We start from the raw sequence: 19,796 nt of genomic DNA, 5'->3' as shown, positions 1-19,796 counted from the left end.
TGGAGCTCCTTCTGACTCTGGAAGAAGGTAAGCGTTCTGCCTGCTTAGAATGACTGCATGCTACTAATATTCAAATGGAAAAAAAATTTAAAACTTAAAAAATTCAAAACAGACTCGCAACCATATTACAAGTCTAGAATACAAAACATGAATTTTGAGGAACTATCAAATATTAAATTGAGGTTTTCTAATACACTAGAGATCCTCTTAGAGTTATCACATTTCGGTGGCCAAATAAGAGGATAAAGATCTTCTTGTCACGAGAAGAAAAATGGTATATGACATTTATTTGCTAAGATTAGCCAGGAATTTTGTGAAAAACAGCCCAAGCAGTACCATGCAGGAAAAGATTTTTTTATATCTGTGCCTCTTGGGAAGAAATACAAAACTAGAGGAAAACTATTCAAAATATTTGTAAAAACATTAATGGCTATTTTACAAGTAACAGGTAGCCCAATTCAGAACCAGTAATTTCAGAGTTGGCTTTATAGACTGAGAATATTTAAAGTTGCTAAACATTTCTCCATAACAATGCTAAAGTTTCAAGTTTGAACCACTTAATTCTTTCATCTGAACTTCAGATGTTGCAATTTATTGCCTGAAAATCTTGATAAGCTACAAGTTTGATCACTAGGCAGAAACGCAACAGAACAAAGGCAGAGAAATTTGGGAGGTGACAAAAAAGCGTGTGAGAGGAAGACAAGTATATTTCCTAACAACCTTTGAGGTGGTTTTGTCAGCTAAGTAATACAAGACACCACTGTTGGCAGCACCTGTTAGTACTGGAACCACAAACCTAGTTAGCTAAGGCTATCCCTTGTAAATAAGCCTAGCAAGTGAGAGAGGGGCAGATGATGGTATCTGTATTGGGTAACTATTTCCAATGACACAGTATTTTAAGTGGTAAATATTGAGATAAATCTAATTGGGACAGAGCTATCTATCAGCAGAGTTATCAGACAACTTTCACTAATAACTGAATTTATGGATCTGTATCTTTCCATTCTCATACACTCATTCTGGTTTTCATACCGATACTTCTACACAGGATAACAATGACACTGACTTACTGTATCATCTACTGTTGCTGTATTAAACATTATACCCAAATTGTTCAGCAGCAGTAATGTTCACCTTCTGTCAATCAATTGGAAGTACCATATTTACATTCTCAAACTATATCAGCTGGATTTTCTTTTACAAGGTCACTGAGCTTGAAACACTGGCTTTGTACAAAAATTAAAACAATTGAAAGTATCATCAGGTAACTAGTGTCAAATCACTAACTATTAAATACACATAATACTCAAAGTAACATGCAAACACAGTTTAGGGACAATTAGAACAGAATTAATGATGCAGTAGATCTAATACAATGGATTATATACAAATAACAGATAAAGAGTCTGTTCCTCTTAAAGCAGTGTTTTCCAATTTATAGAAAGCATTACAGGCTAGTAGACAAATTAAAAAAGGAAACCCATGCATTTTCTTGGGAGTTTAAATATATTTTTCTTCCCAATCAGGATGCAATCATGTTGGATGTTTAAAGAAAAACTATGAATTTCAGGTCTAAACATTTTTTAAAAAATCCTCTACTATCGTTCAAAGCAGCTGCGCAACCACAGCCACATTTTAAACAATTTTCAAATGCTCTCTTTCACTGGCCTTAAAAAAGTCTTTTCTGTACTTGTGATGTAAGTAATCAGTATACTCTCCTTTTACTTTATACGAATATATTTCTATTAAATACTGGCATAAAATAACTGAAAATACAAGGCCTATCAATAAAAAAAAAATTTTCCTCTCTCAGCAGTCAAGTAATTTTTCCTATTTCTAAGGAAAAAAAGTGTTGTTCAAATTTTATTTTTTATATTATTGGCCATGGTGATCATGACAAAGCAAAGGCAGTAGGTAAGTTTAAAAAATCAGCCTTACAGATTAAATACAATTATTTTCCATGATTTTTGAGGTAAGAGGAATGATGAGAGAGTTCTTACACAGCCTCAGTGACTCAACACTTTAGGGAAAGGCAGCTTTGCTCAGTACGAACCATAAAGAATATCAAATAATTTGTGGGCAATTTCATGAATTCATGCAAGAGTTTTCAGATAGCATCCACAATCTCTTTTAAAAAAAATTTACTCTTATAAAACTCTGAAGGAAACCAGGAACTGAAAAATTCACAGGTGTTATCACACAGAAATGATTATAGGGTAGTGTAATTTTAACACACTTTCAGTCACAGAGACCTTTCTTTGACTGCTACTGCTGGGAAATGTGCATTTTTTAGGTTTACATCTGCTAGGTTCTTTTGAGTGTGACAGACCATCACGATGGCTTACTAATACAGATTTAGAAGAGACACAGACTAATACCAAAGACCAGAGTCAGGCTCCATGTGGAGAGCTAAAAAGTAGATGGGCTGGTAATCCATGAGCCCAAGATAGCTAAGTGCAGACAAAAGATGAGCCTGCACAGGATTATTACAGCCTATTGTGGGCGGTAAAATGGCTGAAAGAATTTCAGACACTGGCATTGCAGATATTTAGTAAGTCAAACTTGGTCTTTCATTGTGTTATGAACTAACAATATCCATTTGTTGTTGTTACTTTTGTTTCTTATCATAAATTAAATCTCAGAGCTGCTCTTAAAAGCATTTTGCTCCTGGAAAGCAGAATGGAGTATAGAATCTGGCTATATATTTCATCTGCATTTGATTGTCACAAACAAAGAGGGGAGGGTGGGCATTTTTAACACATTTTTAGAGATCAGTCTAGACATTTATTCCAGCCATATGACAAAACTGCATTTAATGCTCCTAGAAACTTTGCATCAACGAATAAAAACTCAGATAAAAAAATGTGATATGTTCCACCAAATTCAAGGGAAATAATGTGAAAATATGCCCAAACACTATGCATCAAACCTTGGCCAGCAATCACAAAAGCCCTGATGACAGCTGTTCTCCAGGAGCAGAAGGAATGAAACTAAGTCAGTAACAGCCACTTTGCAAACAACGTAATGCCAACATAGAAAACAACGATGCCAACTAGAGGACTAATCTGTTCTTTTTTGTTAACTCTATATTAAATAGTCTTTCCGCTGTTAAGATGAAGCTACTCTCAACAACCCTCTTCCCTACTGCAACTACAAGAATACAATTACATATTCCATAATGCAGGAAAATGTGCATCGGGCTACATTGTTTCTTAAATAGAATCAGTAGTGAAATACCAGACAAAAACATCTGCTAAGACCAGCACTCTCTGGGAGAAAATCTACACAACCCCTAGGACACAGCCAAGAAATAGTGATTAAGGCATCCAACAAGAGAAGCACTATCGTATTAGTAGTAGACCATTTGCATAACAGCACCAAGATTGACAAAGAACTCTAATACTACTTATCCAGAAGTCTTCTCTATGACACAACAGGCTTTCCTCACGAACAAAAAAAAATTAAATATTAGCCACCTTCCTTACATAGCTACTGCATCATTTGATCACTATCCACACCTTTATGTGCTTTCCCACATAAGGAGTGCATTACAAACTTCTTTAAGTACTTATAATTAACACTAATCTTTCTAATCCAAATATTAGATTATAATATATATTTAAATATCTAAGATATATATGTTTATGTGTATATATATATATAAAAACAAGTAATACCAGCTTCACATGCAGTGTTCCATTTATCTAAGATACATAGGTAACAATTTGTTAAGACATCACCGCCAACAAAAGGGCATTCAGCAACTTGTTAAATCCCTTAAAAAGATCAACAAGTATGCATGTACTTAAAAAAAAAAAAAAAAAAAGGCAACAACAAAACAACCCCCCAAAAAGTTGTGGTTCTCAGAGTGAACGAGAGCATCTGATTTGCTCATTCTAAACTTATGTTATGTTCCTTTCAGGAGAAGAGACCAGATGGACCATGTGTAGGGAAAAAGAGACCGCTTCTTCCCTGAGGAGCTGCTGTGTATCCTAAGGGAAAAGAACACCCCAGAGACAGCAGTGCATCACAGGCCAAAGGATGTGCCCACAAGGAGCTGGGAGTTTTCCTGCAAGTCACGCAGCAAGACTGAAAGATTAAAGGGAAAGAAGCAGACAGCCTGACCTCAAAGGGAAAAGAATGAGCTTCCTCGGGACTAGAGGCAACAAAGAATAGCATTCTGCAATGCAAGATAATTCTATTGCCCGAAGCCAATGTTGTAAATATGCCAGGAACACAGGCTGAATATTGTAGAAACATTTTTGTATCTATTTTCCCTTATGCAACTGCTTTGAATTTCCATATTGCAAAAAAAAACATTCTACATTTTATTTTAATAAAACCCAGTTTCTGGCTGTTTGGTTTTAGCTTAAACGACTTTTAGTCTTCTTTGGGGACCTCACCACACAAGAAGGTCTACACAGATCTACTACTAAGACTCAACAGACTCCAGGACATTCTGCTTTTGATAACCACTGTGTTAGTCTAAAGAATACTTTTATTCAACAAGAAAATTCTTAAGTACAGGGGGAAAAAAAAAAAAAAAAAAAAAGGAGAGAGCAACTGTGATTGCTTGCATCATATAAAAACATCTCGAGTACCACAGTGGTTTTGGACTTCCACAGTGGGATTCATCTCAACATCCAGAGGCCTGCGAGGAAGACTTTTATTGTTCAATGCAAACAAGTATGCGTTTCTAGTATGGGTTTCACCTCATCCTGAAGTACCGAGAGATGTGAAGATAAGGCTGTCAGAAATACAGAAACTTGCAGGTTAGGCCTAATGAATTAATAGTTATTGGTGTAGGAAGGAAAGGAATAAGAAAAGGATTCATCCTGGGAGGCAGGGACTTAAAAACTTTCTGGCATCAAACATACATTATTCAAGGTTCCACTGTGGCAACTGCCTGATGTGATCCTGGCTATATAAACAGACCAGTAAATGTGTAGACAAGTGATTTTGTTCTCATGACAGACATCAGTAAGTCTGGCATTAGACTACTTGCTGCAGTTTTGGCACAGATAGTTTAAAAGGTACATGAGGAATCAATGATCTTAAGTCTAAGAAACCCAAACAGAAATAACTTATCTGGAGAGCAAATATTTCTGGGTGGAGGTAACTATTGAAATGAAACTGTCCAGGGAAGTGGCAGCTTCTCTGTCAGTTGACTGTTAAACTGAAGATCTCAAGTCTTTTGGAAAATTCTGCTTCAGCCAAGCTCTACTTTTATTTCAGTCAAACATACATAATTGCACTCAGCAGAGGAATAACTGGATGAAATGTAATAGCTTATTTTATATAGATAATATCTCTTGATAATTGAATAGTCCCTTCTCTCTTTAAACTCCATCAATCTGTGACAAACTGGGTTTTGGAATTGTGGAATATTAAATTAAAAAATTTAATGGACTATATTATTTGCCCACATTAATAATCAAATTCATATTATTTTTAAACTGTTCTAAATAGTGTTTACATTATTTCCAAATAATTGAAAATTCTTACTGTTTTTTCCTTTTACTACAGTATTTTGAAGGCTCATGCTTTACTACTGATGTTCACACAAGCAGATCGCAGCTTTTTTTGGAAAAGAGATACTTGTTTAAGGTGGTATATTTAGTTAATTCAACTGTTTTCTTATGACTGTTTACAAATGAGATACAAATTGCCATTGCAGTCCTGTTGGGAACAGAGTTATAAATATAATAAGCTTACAGACAGATTTTACTGAATTTTTAACACTTCCTGGATTAATCTTGTTCAGCATGAACAAAACTCATACAGAATGTTTTAGTATAATTCAAGAAGTACTTCAACAATGGGGAGGCCAGAAGATCAACAACAACTGAAAATATAATTCCAACACATCTTTGAACAACGTAATAATGACAGTGTAATTAAAGGTAATTTCTATCTGAAATATTCTGTTAAATTCTAATTACAAAAAGAAGTGACTTTTCAGAATGAGAATTAGTCCTGAAATTAAGATATTACCCAATTTTAAAGTAATTCCAATTCTATAATATCCCAATGATCAATGTAACTTATATTCTAGTATTTATGAAAGGCACAATCAGATACCTAAAATAAATATTTTAAGGGTTTTTTAATGGCTTTGTTATATGTACAAATATGCAGATATAAGCATATATAGACAGATGTAACTGAAAAGCAACAACTGGCAGGCAGGACCCAGGTCTTCTGATTACAAAAATGAAAATATATCAAGTTAAAGGGTCATACTCTAAGCTATAGTGACATAAACTGGATATATACTTTGTCCCATGAAATACAAGTAATAATTTCATGTTCATGCTTCAGACATGATATTTTAGCCCACATACCAGTAATTTATCCTAAGAGATTTTTAAGAAGTATATCCGTAGCTTAGTTAAATCAATCCATAATCCTTACAACACATATGCAGAATCAACTAATACAAGTACCTTTCCTGATGACCCAAATCAGACAGAAATTCATCAACGCGTCTTTGCAGTTCACTTCCTTCTAGATTTTTCAACTTCTTCAGTTCACTCTGGAGGAAAAACCAAAGTTCCTTAGCCCCATTTTCAATCCTCCTCCTCAATATTTCATGGTCTTTTCCAAGGCCTCCTATTAAGAAAAAAAAAAAAAAAGCATAAAAGCATCAGCACTTGTAGCTGAATTATTTGTTAAGAAATCAATACATTTGTGATATGGAATACCAAAACTTGTTTTAGAAGTAAAAGAAAACTTATCTACCAACCATCTCCTGTCCGCTTCTTATAGTTTTCTATCTGTTCTTTGGCCTTTAAAAGTTGCTCCTCTAAAGCATGTACCTTTCCTGCAGCTGGTCCTTGATCAATGGGACCATCTGGTATCCTAGGATATAGAAAATAAAGAAATTATATGACTTACAAAATATAATTGTTTTTTGATAAATTATTTGCATTAACAGTTCAGCTTTCCTGCCATTTTTGTTCCATACTGTTTTTCTTATAAGCCTTTTTGGCATTTTCTTAAAACCAGAAGAAATTAAACATATTAACATAAATAAAGAATTTTAAACCTCAATCCCATAGGAGAAAAACAGTTCATAACAGAGCTATAGCACACAGATTCAACCTGGTGTTAAACTGTGCTGTTTACAAGACCTCCACTCACTGACAAGACCAGTCCTCAGCTCTACTTGTGAAAATATTATTTGCAGCAGCTTAACTCAGACCATTTGCTGGACTGACTGGCACACAAGCAAAGCCTAATCCAGGGATGTGCCTTCACAAGAGTCAATTTCTGGCTACTTTTTATATTCACACAGGAAATACATTCTAGACTTGAATGCTGGCCATATATCCTTAGAGGAAAAGAACTCCAGCACTGGAACTTCACTTTTAAGTCAAGTCTTCCTACATATTGGCACGAGAAGATTTCAGTGTATTTTCTGGACTCAGAACAAGATCCTAGCTTCTTAAATGTACCATTGTGATAATTTTTTTAATGACAACTCTGGTATTCTAAACTGCTGGTCACCTAAAACATCACCAGCAACTGTAACATCCATTTGTGAAATTTCTGGTATGTGAGCACAGGAGAAGCATTGAAATATGTATCCTGAAATCTATAAGCCATAAATTAGCCATGAGGGTATTACTGAGGTTTGATCATCATTTCAGCTTGAATCCACATATTAATAAACTGAAATTATTACAGTATAGAAATTTGATGGATCTTCTGTTCACCTCACAAATTAAAATTTAAAGCAGGGAAAATAAAACCCCCTTTCATCTCGAGAGAAATGACACTTCTGGTAGATCCAAGGGTTAAAAATTATTCCACCTTTTATAAGACTTTTGTAAGAGCTGACCCTGAAAAGGAAAAGAGGAAGCACGTGTGTAATGAAAAATCTTGAAAACTGTAAAGAATACAGAATTCTTGCAGAACATGAAGATGATTCTTCATTTGTAATGGAGTAGGAGCATAAAAAGAAAGGGATATTCTCTCCACACACACATACACAGAGTTTCAAGGCACCATACGGGGAGACCCCTTGCCAGACAAAAGATGCCTCTAGCATAGAGAAGATAGTGGTTAGAGGGAGTATCTTCACCCTAAATCAAAAATGACAGCATTGTAAAGATCCTAGTGAGATGTCATTAACTTTAATGTCTCTCAGATCTGGAAAATTAAATACCAATAAAAATTTAGGAACTGATGAAAAGTCCGTTTTCACTGGAACATTTCAAGGGAATAAATACCTAATGTGAGCATCAGAAAGGTATATCACACAAAGCATAGCATTTAAGCCTCTTTTTTCAGAAGGGAGTGGGAGAGGTGGAAGAGGAAGCTACAAAACCTGACAGAAATGTAGTAAAAAATTCTGCACTCTTAAAGCTCCCTATTGAAAGCAAATTAGGGATAATTGAATTATTGCAAAATATTTATTTGTGTTTTAAAGCTACCATGGTAAATAAAAAGGAATTATCAATAACTGGTCATATATCTGCTTTTTTATGCACTGAGGGAAGAAGCATGACAAAGCTGAGGAAAATACTCTAATCTTAAACATGCGCACTCCCTGAATATACTCCCTCTGTAGGAATGTACAGTATGATACCATGTTGAGATACAATACTGTATTGCCATGTACAAGACAATACAAACAAACGTTTTAAAAAAAGCATATCGAAACACATTTGAGGTCTTGCACTAGTTTAAAACCACAAGGTTGAAATATATTTGTGATCTGCCAACTTGGTAGCACAATTTGGATTGTGACAGGACAACTAACCACAAAATTACCAGGAAAAATGGAATGGCTTATCTTGCTTAAGTCACATTCCCTAAAGGCAGAATTTGTGAAGAACAATAAGGTAAAAGGATACAAATTCATTACCATAAGAAATCTTCAGACAGCACACACATCCTCTGAACACAAGCAAAGTCTGTTAAAGTAGCAATTACAGAATCCTACAGAAGGATGGTTGTGGATGATATGAAAGAAGCACAATAATTCTGACCATTTGATACAATTAAGATTTTAAAAAAGAAAAGTACATGCCATTTAACATTCAACTTGCTTTGGCATATTGCAATAAAAACATTTACTATACTTAGGTTGTTAGACAAAAGGAGCTAGGATGGGAGTGGGGGGCATTCTCCTAACTCCTAAGCTAGTTGTTTGGACTTTCAAAACTTACATCATTTTAGGATAAAACTAAAATAAATTATTCTTTTTGCAGTTTTGTCTCTACATCTATTACCTCATCAGACTTGGAACTGCTGTCTTCCTCACTTTCATCCAGTCTCAAAATTAAGGAAAAGGTTCTTCTCTGCAACCAGCACAGCTTGCTTGTTACTGCCCTCTACAAGTACATCAACTGAGTTGGAGATAAGGCAACATTTGAGGGAGAAGTGTTTGAATTAAAATCCTTATCTATACTCATGGCATCATCTATGTAGGTAACTTTTAGTGCAGAATATCCTAGGAATAACGCATACTTATGAATAAGAATGCCTGTTGAAAAACATATACATAAATTTTCATACCAAAATAACTCCTGACGAGTGACTTGCTCCTTAAAATTTGAGAAGTGAGTTTAAAGTTTATCTAAACTATTATGATTCTAATCAACAATAAAAGAACATGTCAGTAAGCATCTAGCATGGAATACCCTTCACTTATTGCTATGATGACATTGTAAATTAAGTTATAAATACAAAATAAAATTATAATCCACTTACATGGGCAGCCATGATAATACATGAAATAGTGGTTTTGTTTGAATTATTTTTCTCAATATTTACAAGGTGTGATTTTTACATAGTGTTTCCTACCATTTTATACTAATATGAATTATCTTTTCCATAATGAACTCATATCAAATAAAGATATTACTGTATAACTTTAAACATCAAAAAGATTATGTTGTAGAAATAACCAGTTTCTGCTTTGCCCTTTGTTTAATAATCTAGCTACACTTAAAGACAGAAAAAAGAATTCTGTGTACATCATCCGTATTACTGAGGCCACTTTTTTGTAACCTTCAGGTAACATAGAGGGGCAATGGCAAAGCAGCAATCTCTAATCTGAATCTCTGAAGGCAAAAAGAACCACTCAAAAATTAATTGTAGTGATGTTCAATTTAGCTGGAAGAACTGCCATACTGTATAAAATAATTGTAAAAATATTTTAAAACAAAAAAATAAATTATAAAAACATTCTAACCTTTTCCTATTTCCAAGGTATTTAAAAGGTTACACTAATTTATCAGCAAAAGGAAAAACGTAAGATTTCACAAGTTCACAGCCAAATATTTTCTCATTCTTTCATTTATATCTTTCCAAGTTCTTTCTATGGAGCTGCAATGTATATATCTAACTAAAGCCACATTATGATTGATTGGCTTCTCTTCTTTCACTTTTTTTTTCCCCAAGAAGAAAACAATGTTTAATTATTAATGACCACTAACACAAACAAACAACAAGAATGTAAGTTGTCACTTCACCCTTCTAAGATAAAACCTCCTCAGTATATAAAACTGAAAGAAAACACTCAATGTTACCTGCAAATAAAGAGTGAGCAGCATCCCTTATCAATTTAAGTCAGCACAGCTCTGATCAGTGCTGATCTATATCCGCTGAAGATGTGTCCCTTCCCTTAATTCAGAATTGCACAAAAACCAATAAAGAGCGCAGAGATGCATACCATGTTGTTCCATGATTTTCCTCCCTCACACATTGGCCTGTGCAATACCCACAGCTTCAAACTTGAGACACTTTAAATACATGTAATAGAAAACAGTACTTTAAAATAATATTTAAATTTTTATCAACCCAAAGCTATTCTTGTATCTAAGTCCCTTTCAATGCTTACTACAGGCTTACTGGGCCCAACAACTGCCCTAAGTAATTGATTGAAGTACTTTAATAGATTTGTTTATGATAACTGATCCTGAGTTTGGATTCTATACTAGCCTCAGTGCCATCTACATTAAAGCAACTATAGTGCTCTTCCAAAATTATAATCTTACCTCTTCTTTCCGAAGCTACACTCAGAACTATGAGAATAATGTCTAGAAATACTGGCATTTGGTTTTATTTGTTTGATTACATTTTGCCCTTTTCCACTTCTGTTCTACTTTATAACACACGATCATATTCAGATTAAGAAACAGGTTATTGAGTTTATTAAAAGAACTGCAGGTTCTACAAAATGTAATATTTAATAGACTGTAGGAAGTAAATATATACATAATGTGATGTATTAGTAATATGAACACAATATAAATATATTTGAAAAGATTCTCTACTTCCCTGAAGAGAACTCTGAAATTACTGGCTCCTATACTGCTAGGTTTACCTTCCAGGAGAGGGTAGCACTAATACACCATAAAAGATAAAAATTTGACTATCACCCAGCAAAGAAGCACATGAATACTACGAACCTTTCATGTATTGCAAGAAAGGATGTCTAGCACACAGGTGAAGGCATATGCACAACTTTTCTGGTTTCCATTTAAGAAAATCAGACATTACAAAAACAGTATAAGCTCTCCTCCTTCTAAAAGCCTTATATCACCTAGACGCAACAGTGACAGCCTTCAGCAGTCGTGTCATAATCATACTAGTAAATAAAATTTTCAGGTAGAACTACGTTACAGGCAAACAATGAAACAACGTTATGTAATACTTTGATTTGATTATTACTCCCTGTCAAGTACAAAAGTTATAGTAAAGATTTCCCTTTGTGCTTTGAGACCTATAACTTCTGTAATAAGTGTTCTTGAAAGGGCTCCTCCAATTCTACTGGGTATAGAATAGTAAAATAACAATCTACAAAAAACTCAGCTTTATTACTATTTTGTACTAATGGGATCTAGGCTGATTCTAAAATGAAACCAGATTTGCTCACACAATATTGTTTATAAACATGTAATGACTATGGTAACTCTCCAAATCTCATTATACCACAATATTCATGCACATAATTTCTAAAACTCAGGCAATACAAAACACCTTTAATTCCATTTATCTTCTGCATCACTAATACACATCTGTGCCTCTTCATAGCCCACAAGTAAGGTTTTTACAAAGCATTACATTGGCAAAAGAAAAACTACAGTAACTTCTCACCCAAGGCTTTTCAAATGCACTGTAAACACTAAGTGGTGCCTGAAGTCATTTCAAGTCATCAGAAGTGCACCACAAAAGTGTACTGAGTTCCTAAAGGAATATTTTTATTTCAGGCAATTTTCAAAAAGATGTGACTCTTCCAACTTGCACTATTGCAAAGGTACATATTAAAAAAAAGTATCTCAAAATAACCTCATCAAAAATCCTTAGAAAAATATGACCTATCCTTAACCGATATGGGTAATAAATTACAAATATTAAAAAGAAAAAAAAAATCAGAAGAACATTATGTAGTTTGTGAAATCAAACATACAAATGTTGGGAAAAAAAACAAAAAAAAAACCCAAACAAACAGACCTCTTACTGCCCTAAAACCTTAATTCTAGTCCTCATGCATTCTGGGTGAAAAGAAGCAACCACGGGAAAAATTACAAGATCAAATATGATTTAAGTATCATAGAGCAAAAAAGGGCTAAGCAAGATTTTATAAAGCTTTGTCACAGATACGACATTTCTCAACTTTTGAATAGTTGATTTTGTATGCACATAAGGTGTGTTTCATAAGGCATGTTTTTGGTTTTCTTTTTTTGTTGTTGTTATTGCCTTTGGGGATGAGGAGCTGCTACATAAACTGGCAGAAAAAGAGCATTCAGATCTCGGAGTGGAAAGATCACTTGTTGTCACTGTATGCTGGCATTCATGGATGGCTAGATGAAACTAAACACAGCCCAGCTCCTATTTTCAACCATCCCAGAGGACTGACACTTTTCTCCGGTGAGAAGAAAGTCAGAGAAGTCACAGGAACCCATTGTAATGGGAAAAGCTAGGCGATTGAAATGTATTGTATTGAAATGTATTTTACCATATAACTAAGGTCCCAATGTAATTAAAGATTAAATACCAGTTTTCTCTAATTTCAAAAAGGGAATTTTTACAACAACTTACACTTTTATTAAATTACTGAATTCTTATAACCATACCTGCTTTCTGTCCCTTCCTCCCTGTCCTAACTAGCTATTATTAATGGCACAGCCACATATTATGGTAAGTTTCTACCATTCACAAAGCTTCTTTTCCCACTAAGATAAATTCTGTTAACTTGGAGCTTTTTACCATCCAAAAGTTTTATCTAATTATGTCAAAATACTTGAACTTGTGCAGTTAATCAGGCGCCTGTTTATTGTTAAAAATTTTCCAGGTAGGCACTCTCATCTTGTTTAAACTCCTCCCAAAGTAACCTTAAGTTAGAGTTATTATTGAAACATGCTTGTATTCATGCATTAGCTTAACCCTGTTGCGTGCCATAATACATTGTATATCTTCACTGCAAAAAGTGTGCTGCTTTTCTGTAGAAATAAAAACCCCCTCTAGTTCTCTAGATACAAAATCTTAGTGGAGAAGGGCAGCAAAACCAAGTTTTTATCTCAGTGTAACAAAATCCAACTTGGCAAGGTTTCCCTTTACAAGCTACACTGATGTAAAGATTGTCATCTTAACCACTCAGATTTCACAGCCAGTATCAGTAATTAGACAAAATTTCCAGCAATTAAATAATATTCAAATAATAGCTACAGCCTTTCTGCCTTTGATCAGTAAAACCTAAAACAAATTATGTCTTCACTGTAAGATGTTAACTGGAGCAAAAGTAATCTTTTCTGTCTAATTCTAATTCAATTTCTGAAGTTAAGAAATGTTTTGTCTCTTTAATATATGTTCGTGGCAGCAGTGATCTCTTCTAGGACACAGATACTAAATCCATGGACTGTTGACTAATGCCTCATTTTAAATAGCCATATTGCTATAAAACTGTAAATGAGAAGATTTTAAAGCTAACAATTATTTTTAACACCACTTGTTCTGTCTGGCAAACAAAGAAATGAGATACTGAAATTCCATATCACATTTATGATTTAATACCTTAATGATGCAGGTTGACCAGGATATTTCTCAAACCTACTTGTGAAGTTTCTATAAGAAGAGCATCATGGATTTTGCTCAATAAAAATAATGAAAAGGCTCTACATTGTGATACATCACTTCCTTCAAACTCTAGTACTTCACCAATCTCAGATCACTTCCAGCAAAAAACTATGCCTGGATATCTTCCAGTCCCAAGCTGGCTCATTTCTGGCCAGCACTGACTACTGAACCTGGAGATATGTTGCTGATCAAATTGGCATTTAAAGTCATTTTAGGCTTTCTCATGCAAGAGTTTCAGATTCTCCTGTGGTTACATACAACCACTTTGAAGAAAGGTCTCAGAAATATTTTTCAGCAACATATCCATAAAAAAGAAGCTGAACAGAGTCCAGTTAAGACAGTTTTGGATCACCTAATCTATTTCTAGAAACTTGCTGTTTCAATTAACTGAAGCATAGAGAAGGAATGTTGGAATGTTCTATTCTAACATGTTTAGATTAGAACTAAACTAATGTTTTTATTTCTATAAATCATGGGAAATTATCAACAGTATAAGCTATTATTTAACACTTGGCCACTGAAAATGTAATATTTATCTGAATATAGATAGGTTAGGGAAACAGAGAAAGGTGTTTAGAAAAATCATCACTGCCTAAAATATAGCTTAGCCTGTATCTATGCATCTCCTGTCCCTATTGCCTCCTTCTTGAGAGGAAAAGAGTCCCCTGTCATAAGTAAAATCAAGAACATTTACTCTCTTCTAGTCACTGTGTAATTTGAAGTGGTTATATTTCAATGACTGTCCAATACATCACATCACCATTTATTCAAGTCAGCCAAACATGGGGGGCTAAAAGCATGGAGGGTGGTAATCTTTACATTCAAGTCCAAATATTTCCCCCTCTGAGGCAAGAAACCCTAAGGTTGACTATTGTTGTCTAATATTAAACGAATTTAAAGAGATCGTATTTTATTCAAATATAGGATCTTGCTTAAGTTTCTTCATAGCAGCATACTCTACGTTACACCATTTCGTCAACAAAAATATGTCAAACTTTTTGCCAATGCAGTTGTTATCATACGTTAATAAATTGAGCGTGGAGAACCACAGACCTCTCAGCCATTTATGGCCATATTACTCAAGGTGAAGATTAACTATGCTTAGTGTAGAGGGCACTTTGGTCAGCAGCATTTCTCCACCTCTGTGCAGCACCACATGAATACAGAGGTACTTCTTAAGGGCTGATACATTCAAAATGAAGACATCTCTTTTTCTAAGCTAAGAAGCCTCGTCAGCATGCAGCCATTATCTACAGTGCATTCCAGAAAGCAGAAACAGAGTGCAGTGAAAAGAGATTTCAGTAAGGCAGGGAAGTCAACCCAGCCACCAGACCAAATACCCCTGGCTATGCATGAAAGAGAGAGAATGCACCAGAAAAAAGGTTAAGAGGAAAGGTATTCATTTCACTGCTACAGAGTACCTATGTGTAATTTCATTAAAATAAAGGGGAGAAACAAACTGACTTAAAGATAAGGTAACAAGAACAGAACTAGAACCATAAAACACCCTAATAAGGTAAACAGAGATTTGTGCAATTCCATAATTTTTTCTATGATTTATGAACCAAAATAGCAAGGTAGAAGATCCAAAATGGCATTTTCTCCTAAAGGGTATCAAAACGCAAGTCCAAAATCAGTTTCGCATTGCCAAGCAAGAACCACCCAAAAGACATGAAGAAGACTCAACTGCCAGTACCCCTTGCTCTCTATGTTCTACACAGGTGATACTGGCCAGACCACTACTACACACATGCCCTGGTGCATGTGAGTATGTAGTTGTGAAAGAGACAGTAAGTGAATTCAGCTCACTTAGAGATTTTTAAAAATAAACATCACCCTCCCATTCTGTAAAATCTTGTATGGAGCTTTGCTCTTCTCTAGCTTCTTACAACATATGAAGCCTCTGCACTTGTCCTCACGACCCATCAGGACTTCTGGGTTGTGTGTGGTGCTGTCCACAAACTTAGGTCCAATCTGACTCTGGTGCACATCCTGCCTAAGAAGCTCTCCCTTGCAAGTTCTTAGGAAAGGAAATACCAGAACTCTGTGTTAAAAGCTATCTGTCTAAAAATGGAAATGTAAACACTTTAAATTGTACTTGTACCCATCTATAATGTAATAAATAATTAGAAAAAGGGAGATGATCCTACTATTTTACAAGTATTGCTACAAGTTTAGCAGCAAGGCAAGGAAAAAAAACTTAGTTAAAAGAATTTATATAATGTAGCACTCTACTACAGCTCATCTTCAGCAAGTCCATGTTTAACTTCAACAAGCTGTACAGATGTTTTCAGACTTCTAAAATGAGCTCCTCCAGTTACTGCATGCAGAAGTGTAGAAAAGTCACTAGCTGTTCTAACTGGTTTGAACATCGTAATAATTGCACTTGTTTGAAATTAGCATTGGAGGAGTTAATCACCTGCAGAACTCTGTTATTGTGACAGTAACACTTGGACACCATTAAATAATGGCTGTTAAATAATTACTATATTACACCAAATGGACTAATTGGTAAATGTACATTATTTGTTTAAAGGATTTGCAATATATTTTCAGTTAGTTATAGCACTGATTAAAACACTTACCCATACTTTTAAATGTTAAACATGATTTTACAAAAAAAAAAAACAACCCACAAACAACCCTTTCAATTTAATTTCTGATATTTCATATTTCAACCATTTTCTGACAAGTTTTAATTACTTTTAGATCCTACCTGAGAGATTCTGCCATTCGCCTTAAGTCTTCATTTTGCTGCTTTAAACGTTCAAGTTTAGCAAGTATCTTGGATAATTCACGACTAGAGTGATCTGGGTGCTCACTGTCTCGTACCAGGTGTCCACCAATATAAAAGAGTAAAGTTCCCCAAGCAAAGAGGATGAGCATAATCCAACGCCAGGAACCAGTCCATGGCCGCATTTTCAGAAGTTCAATTCACTCCAGAACTGCTACTGCTCACAAAATAACAAACATTTTAAGTCCTTAGCCTGTACAAAAGTGCACAATTTCAGTTCCTCTGCTTCACCACATTGTACCGGAGAAAAGTTATTCTCACTCTTTATCTTACTCCAACTCCTTAGAGAAGATCCTTTTGGAGCTGTACATAGAAAGCATTAATATCACATCATTCTTCATTTATATTCTGTGAAAAGAATAAAAAAGATCTGAAATTATAATTCTGATATATAAAAATATATTGGATTGCAATTAAGCCAAATGTATTCTCATTAACATTGAGGAATGACGATAGACAATATTACTACATTCTATCAAGAAGAAAAAGAAAACAGCTTTTAACTTTCCACAAAAAATATGCTGAGTTCAAGAATGAACCATATAAAGAATATGCCATTAATTCTGAGTTTGAAATGGCCAGAAGAAATGCTACTTTTTATAAGAGAAATATTTACCAATTCATGTTTCATGTTACATATTAAAATAGTTCAAAAATCATTCCTTGGTAACCAATAATCTCCTTTACTATCAACAAAGAGCTTTTATTCAATTACAAATTCATCTTCATTTTTTTCACTTTTATGAACTCTCTTTGCCATTTTTATAATGGCTCCCACCCTGTTACAGAGAGTTATCTGCATTCTAACAATATATTCTACTATTTGCAAGTAGATTGGCCTGGAAGCAGCTGTAATACCAATTAAGCAACTTGCAAGCACTGCAAAGAGTGTAAGCAATAATTTCTAAACAAACAATCCACTGTATATCTTACTCTCAAACTTATAGTGGCCTCTGAAATGTCCATCTAAAATTAAACCCAAAATTTTACTTCTTGCTTAAAAGTGCAAGACAACACAACTTCTCTCTTTACCATTCCACTGTACTTGCTAAAACAGGTAAGAACACTGAACATTTAAGAGGTAGAAAGGAGGGGGATTTCAAGTAGACTTCTGTGGCACTGCTATACTCGCACATTTGTGAGTAAACCTAATTTTTAGAAATGTTTTTCTTCTGCTTTAAAACTATCAAACCCATTTTCACAAGTGTTATTACTAAACTATAAAAAAGCAAAAAAATGCTCCAAAGGTAATACCTTCTTTCATCTAAAAAGACTGCACCATTTAAAAAAAATGCAAAATCACCTCAACTCATTTTCTACTTGGCAAAACATCATTCAACGAGTGTAAGAATCTACTTATTCTATCTAGAACAGATTTTAAGATTTAACCAATCAGCATGTCCAAAATCTTCTTAAGTACTTCTCACCTCTTTTCCTTTCTCTGCAATGTAACATTTCTACTTCTTCTTTTGTAGAAGGCACATATATGCCATTTATACTCAATTTCCAAAATAACCTATATTTCCAACTCTCAAATCTGTAAATTTACCATATTTCCTCTGAGATGCTATCCACACCCACCTTCTCCCAACTTATGCTTCTCTGCTTAATCCTTCTTCCACCTTAACTTCTTTTTCATTTCATTTAGGTTTTTTTATTCTGTTCCAACTTATTTCAAGTTTAGGGAAAAGACTTCCCAATTCACAATAACTTCCAAACTCACCTAGGCATGGAGATATGCCTGGAGCATGCACTTCCAAATAAAAAATTCTAACATAGTATTATAAATGCTGAAAAATTTCTCTAGTTATCTTGCAGAAGAGTTTTTGTTTGTATATTTTTGAAAGAGGCAGAAAAATCCACTAACGAATTCCACTAGGAGCAAGCCATTTTCTACAGATCTCTAAGAAAGCTTTATAGAACTTCTGCTTTAGCTTGGCAAAAGCATGGGACTGCCTTCAGGAAGATAGTGGTTTCAACACTCTTTACAGATCACAGCACAAGTAAAAAGAACCCACATTATATGAAACAGAATAGGCCATGCCCAACCCACAGAGGATTGTTGCTATAAGCAAAGCAAGCCTAGTTACTTGCAGGAACGATTAAGATAAAACCCTGATGGACTGACGTTTTAGGTTTAAGTGGCAAAGTGTATTCTTGTATCTATACTACCGATCACCCAGAAAATGGCTGACTGTGGCTGCAACACACTAAGTGAAATCACAAAGTCTGCGAAGGCCGAAGAAAGAAAAAATAATATGAGACTTCATATATTCCTCTACTGATTGGGTAAACACATTATGCTGGGAATTGTGATGAGAATAAACAGATGCTACAGACATCATAAAATTACTGCTTAAGAGAAAAGGTACTATGAAAAACTCTTGACTTAATCATAAGCAGTTTGCAGAACTCGGATCAGAAAGTTTCTGCTGGAGGACCACTTTGTAACAGTCTGCATAATATACTCAGATACAATCTCCTTCTAGGAGCAACAAAGTAAAAAAAAAAAATCACTACAGCTGTGATTAATTTCAAGAAGAGGAACTATTTTAAAATAGAAGTGGACTCCGTGCCACCTGGAAAGATACCATGTCTTAATTAAAACAGCAGGTAAAGGTAAGTATTATAATTAGCAAAGAAAGTATCCTTTTGCAAAGGTACAAGCATGATCAAATGATTAAATAGGTAGGACTGTAAATTCTGGTGCATTAAAGACATAAAAATTAATACTAAACCTTTTATCCAAAGTAGATAGCTTACTATACACACCAAGATCAACAAATGATGAGAGTATCTAAGAGTTGTTTAGAGTACTTTGCAAGGAAAATATTGACTTTCTTTTTTTCAACCTGTTTTTCATAACACAGGAGCTTAAGTAGACTCACAAATCAGGTACCTTTATAAGAGG

The 19,796-nt window shown here is 34.5% G+C and overlaps 1 protein-coding gene across 2 annotated transcripts in view; it reads right to left on the bottom strand.

The window, feature by feature from the left end:
- FUT8 (fucosyltransferase 8 (alpha (1,6) fucosyltransferase)) overlaps positions 1-17,010 on the bottom strand; it is a 64,523-nt gene extending 47,513 nt beyond the window's left edge. Inside the window, exons 1-3 of one of the 2 annotated variants that reach the window (XM_010580162.1) lie at positions 16,808-17,010; positions 6,746-6,861; positions 6,447-6,612 (exon numbers count right to left, since the gene is read on the bottom strand). In XM_010580162.1, coding sequence (XP_010578464.1) covers positions 6,447-6,612; positions 6,746-6,861; positions 16,808-17,010 — 485 coding nt within the window. The remainder of the gene's footprint in view (positions 1-6,446; positions 6,613-6,745; positions 6,862-16,807) is intronic. The other variant, XM_010580163.1, reaches the window with a different exon arrangement.
- Between the last annotated feature and the right edge of the window lie 2,786 nt (positions 17,011-19,796).

Source organism: Haliaeetus leucocephalus, unplaced genomic scaffold, assembly GCF_000737465.1.
Source record: "Haliaeetus leucocephalus isolate CR32 unplaced genomic scaffold, Haliaeetus_leucocephalus-4.0 Scaffold696, whole genome shotgun sequence".
Lineage (NCBI taxonomy): Eukaryota > Metazoa > Chordata > Aves > Accipitriformes > Accipitridae > Haliaeetus > Haliaeetus leucocephalus.
Note: the sequence above shows the minus strand (reverse complement) of the source record. Positions and strands in the feature narration are given on the sequence as shown.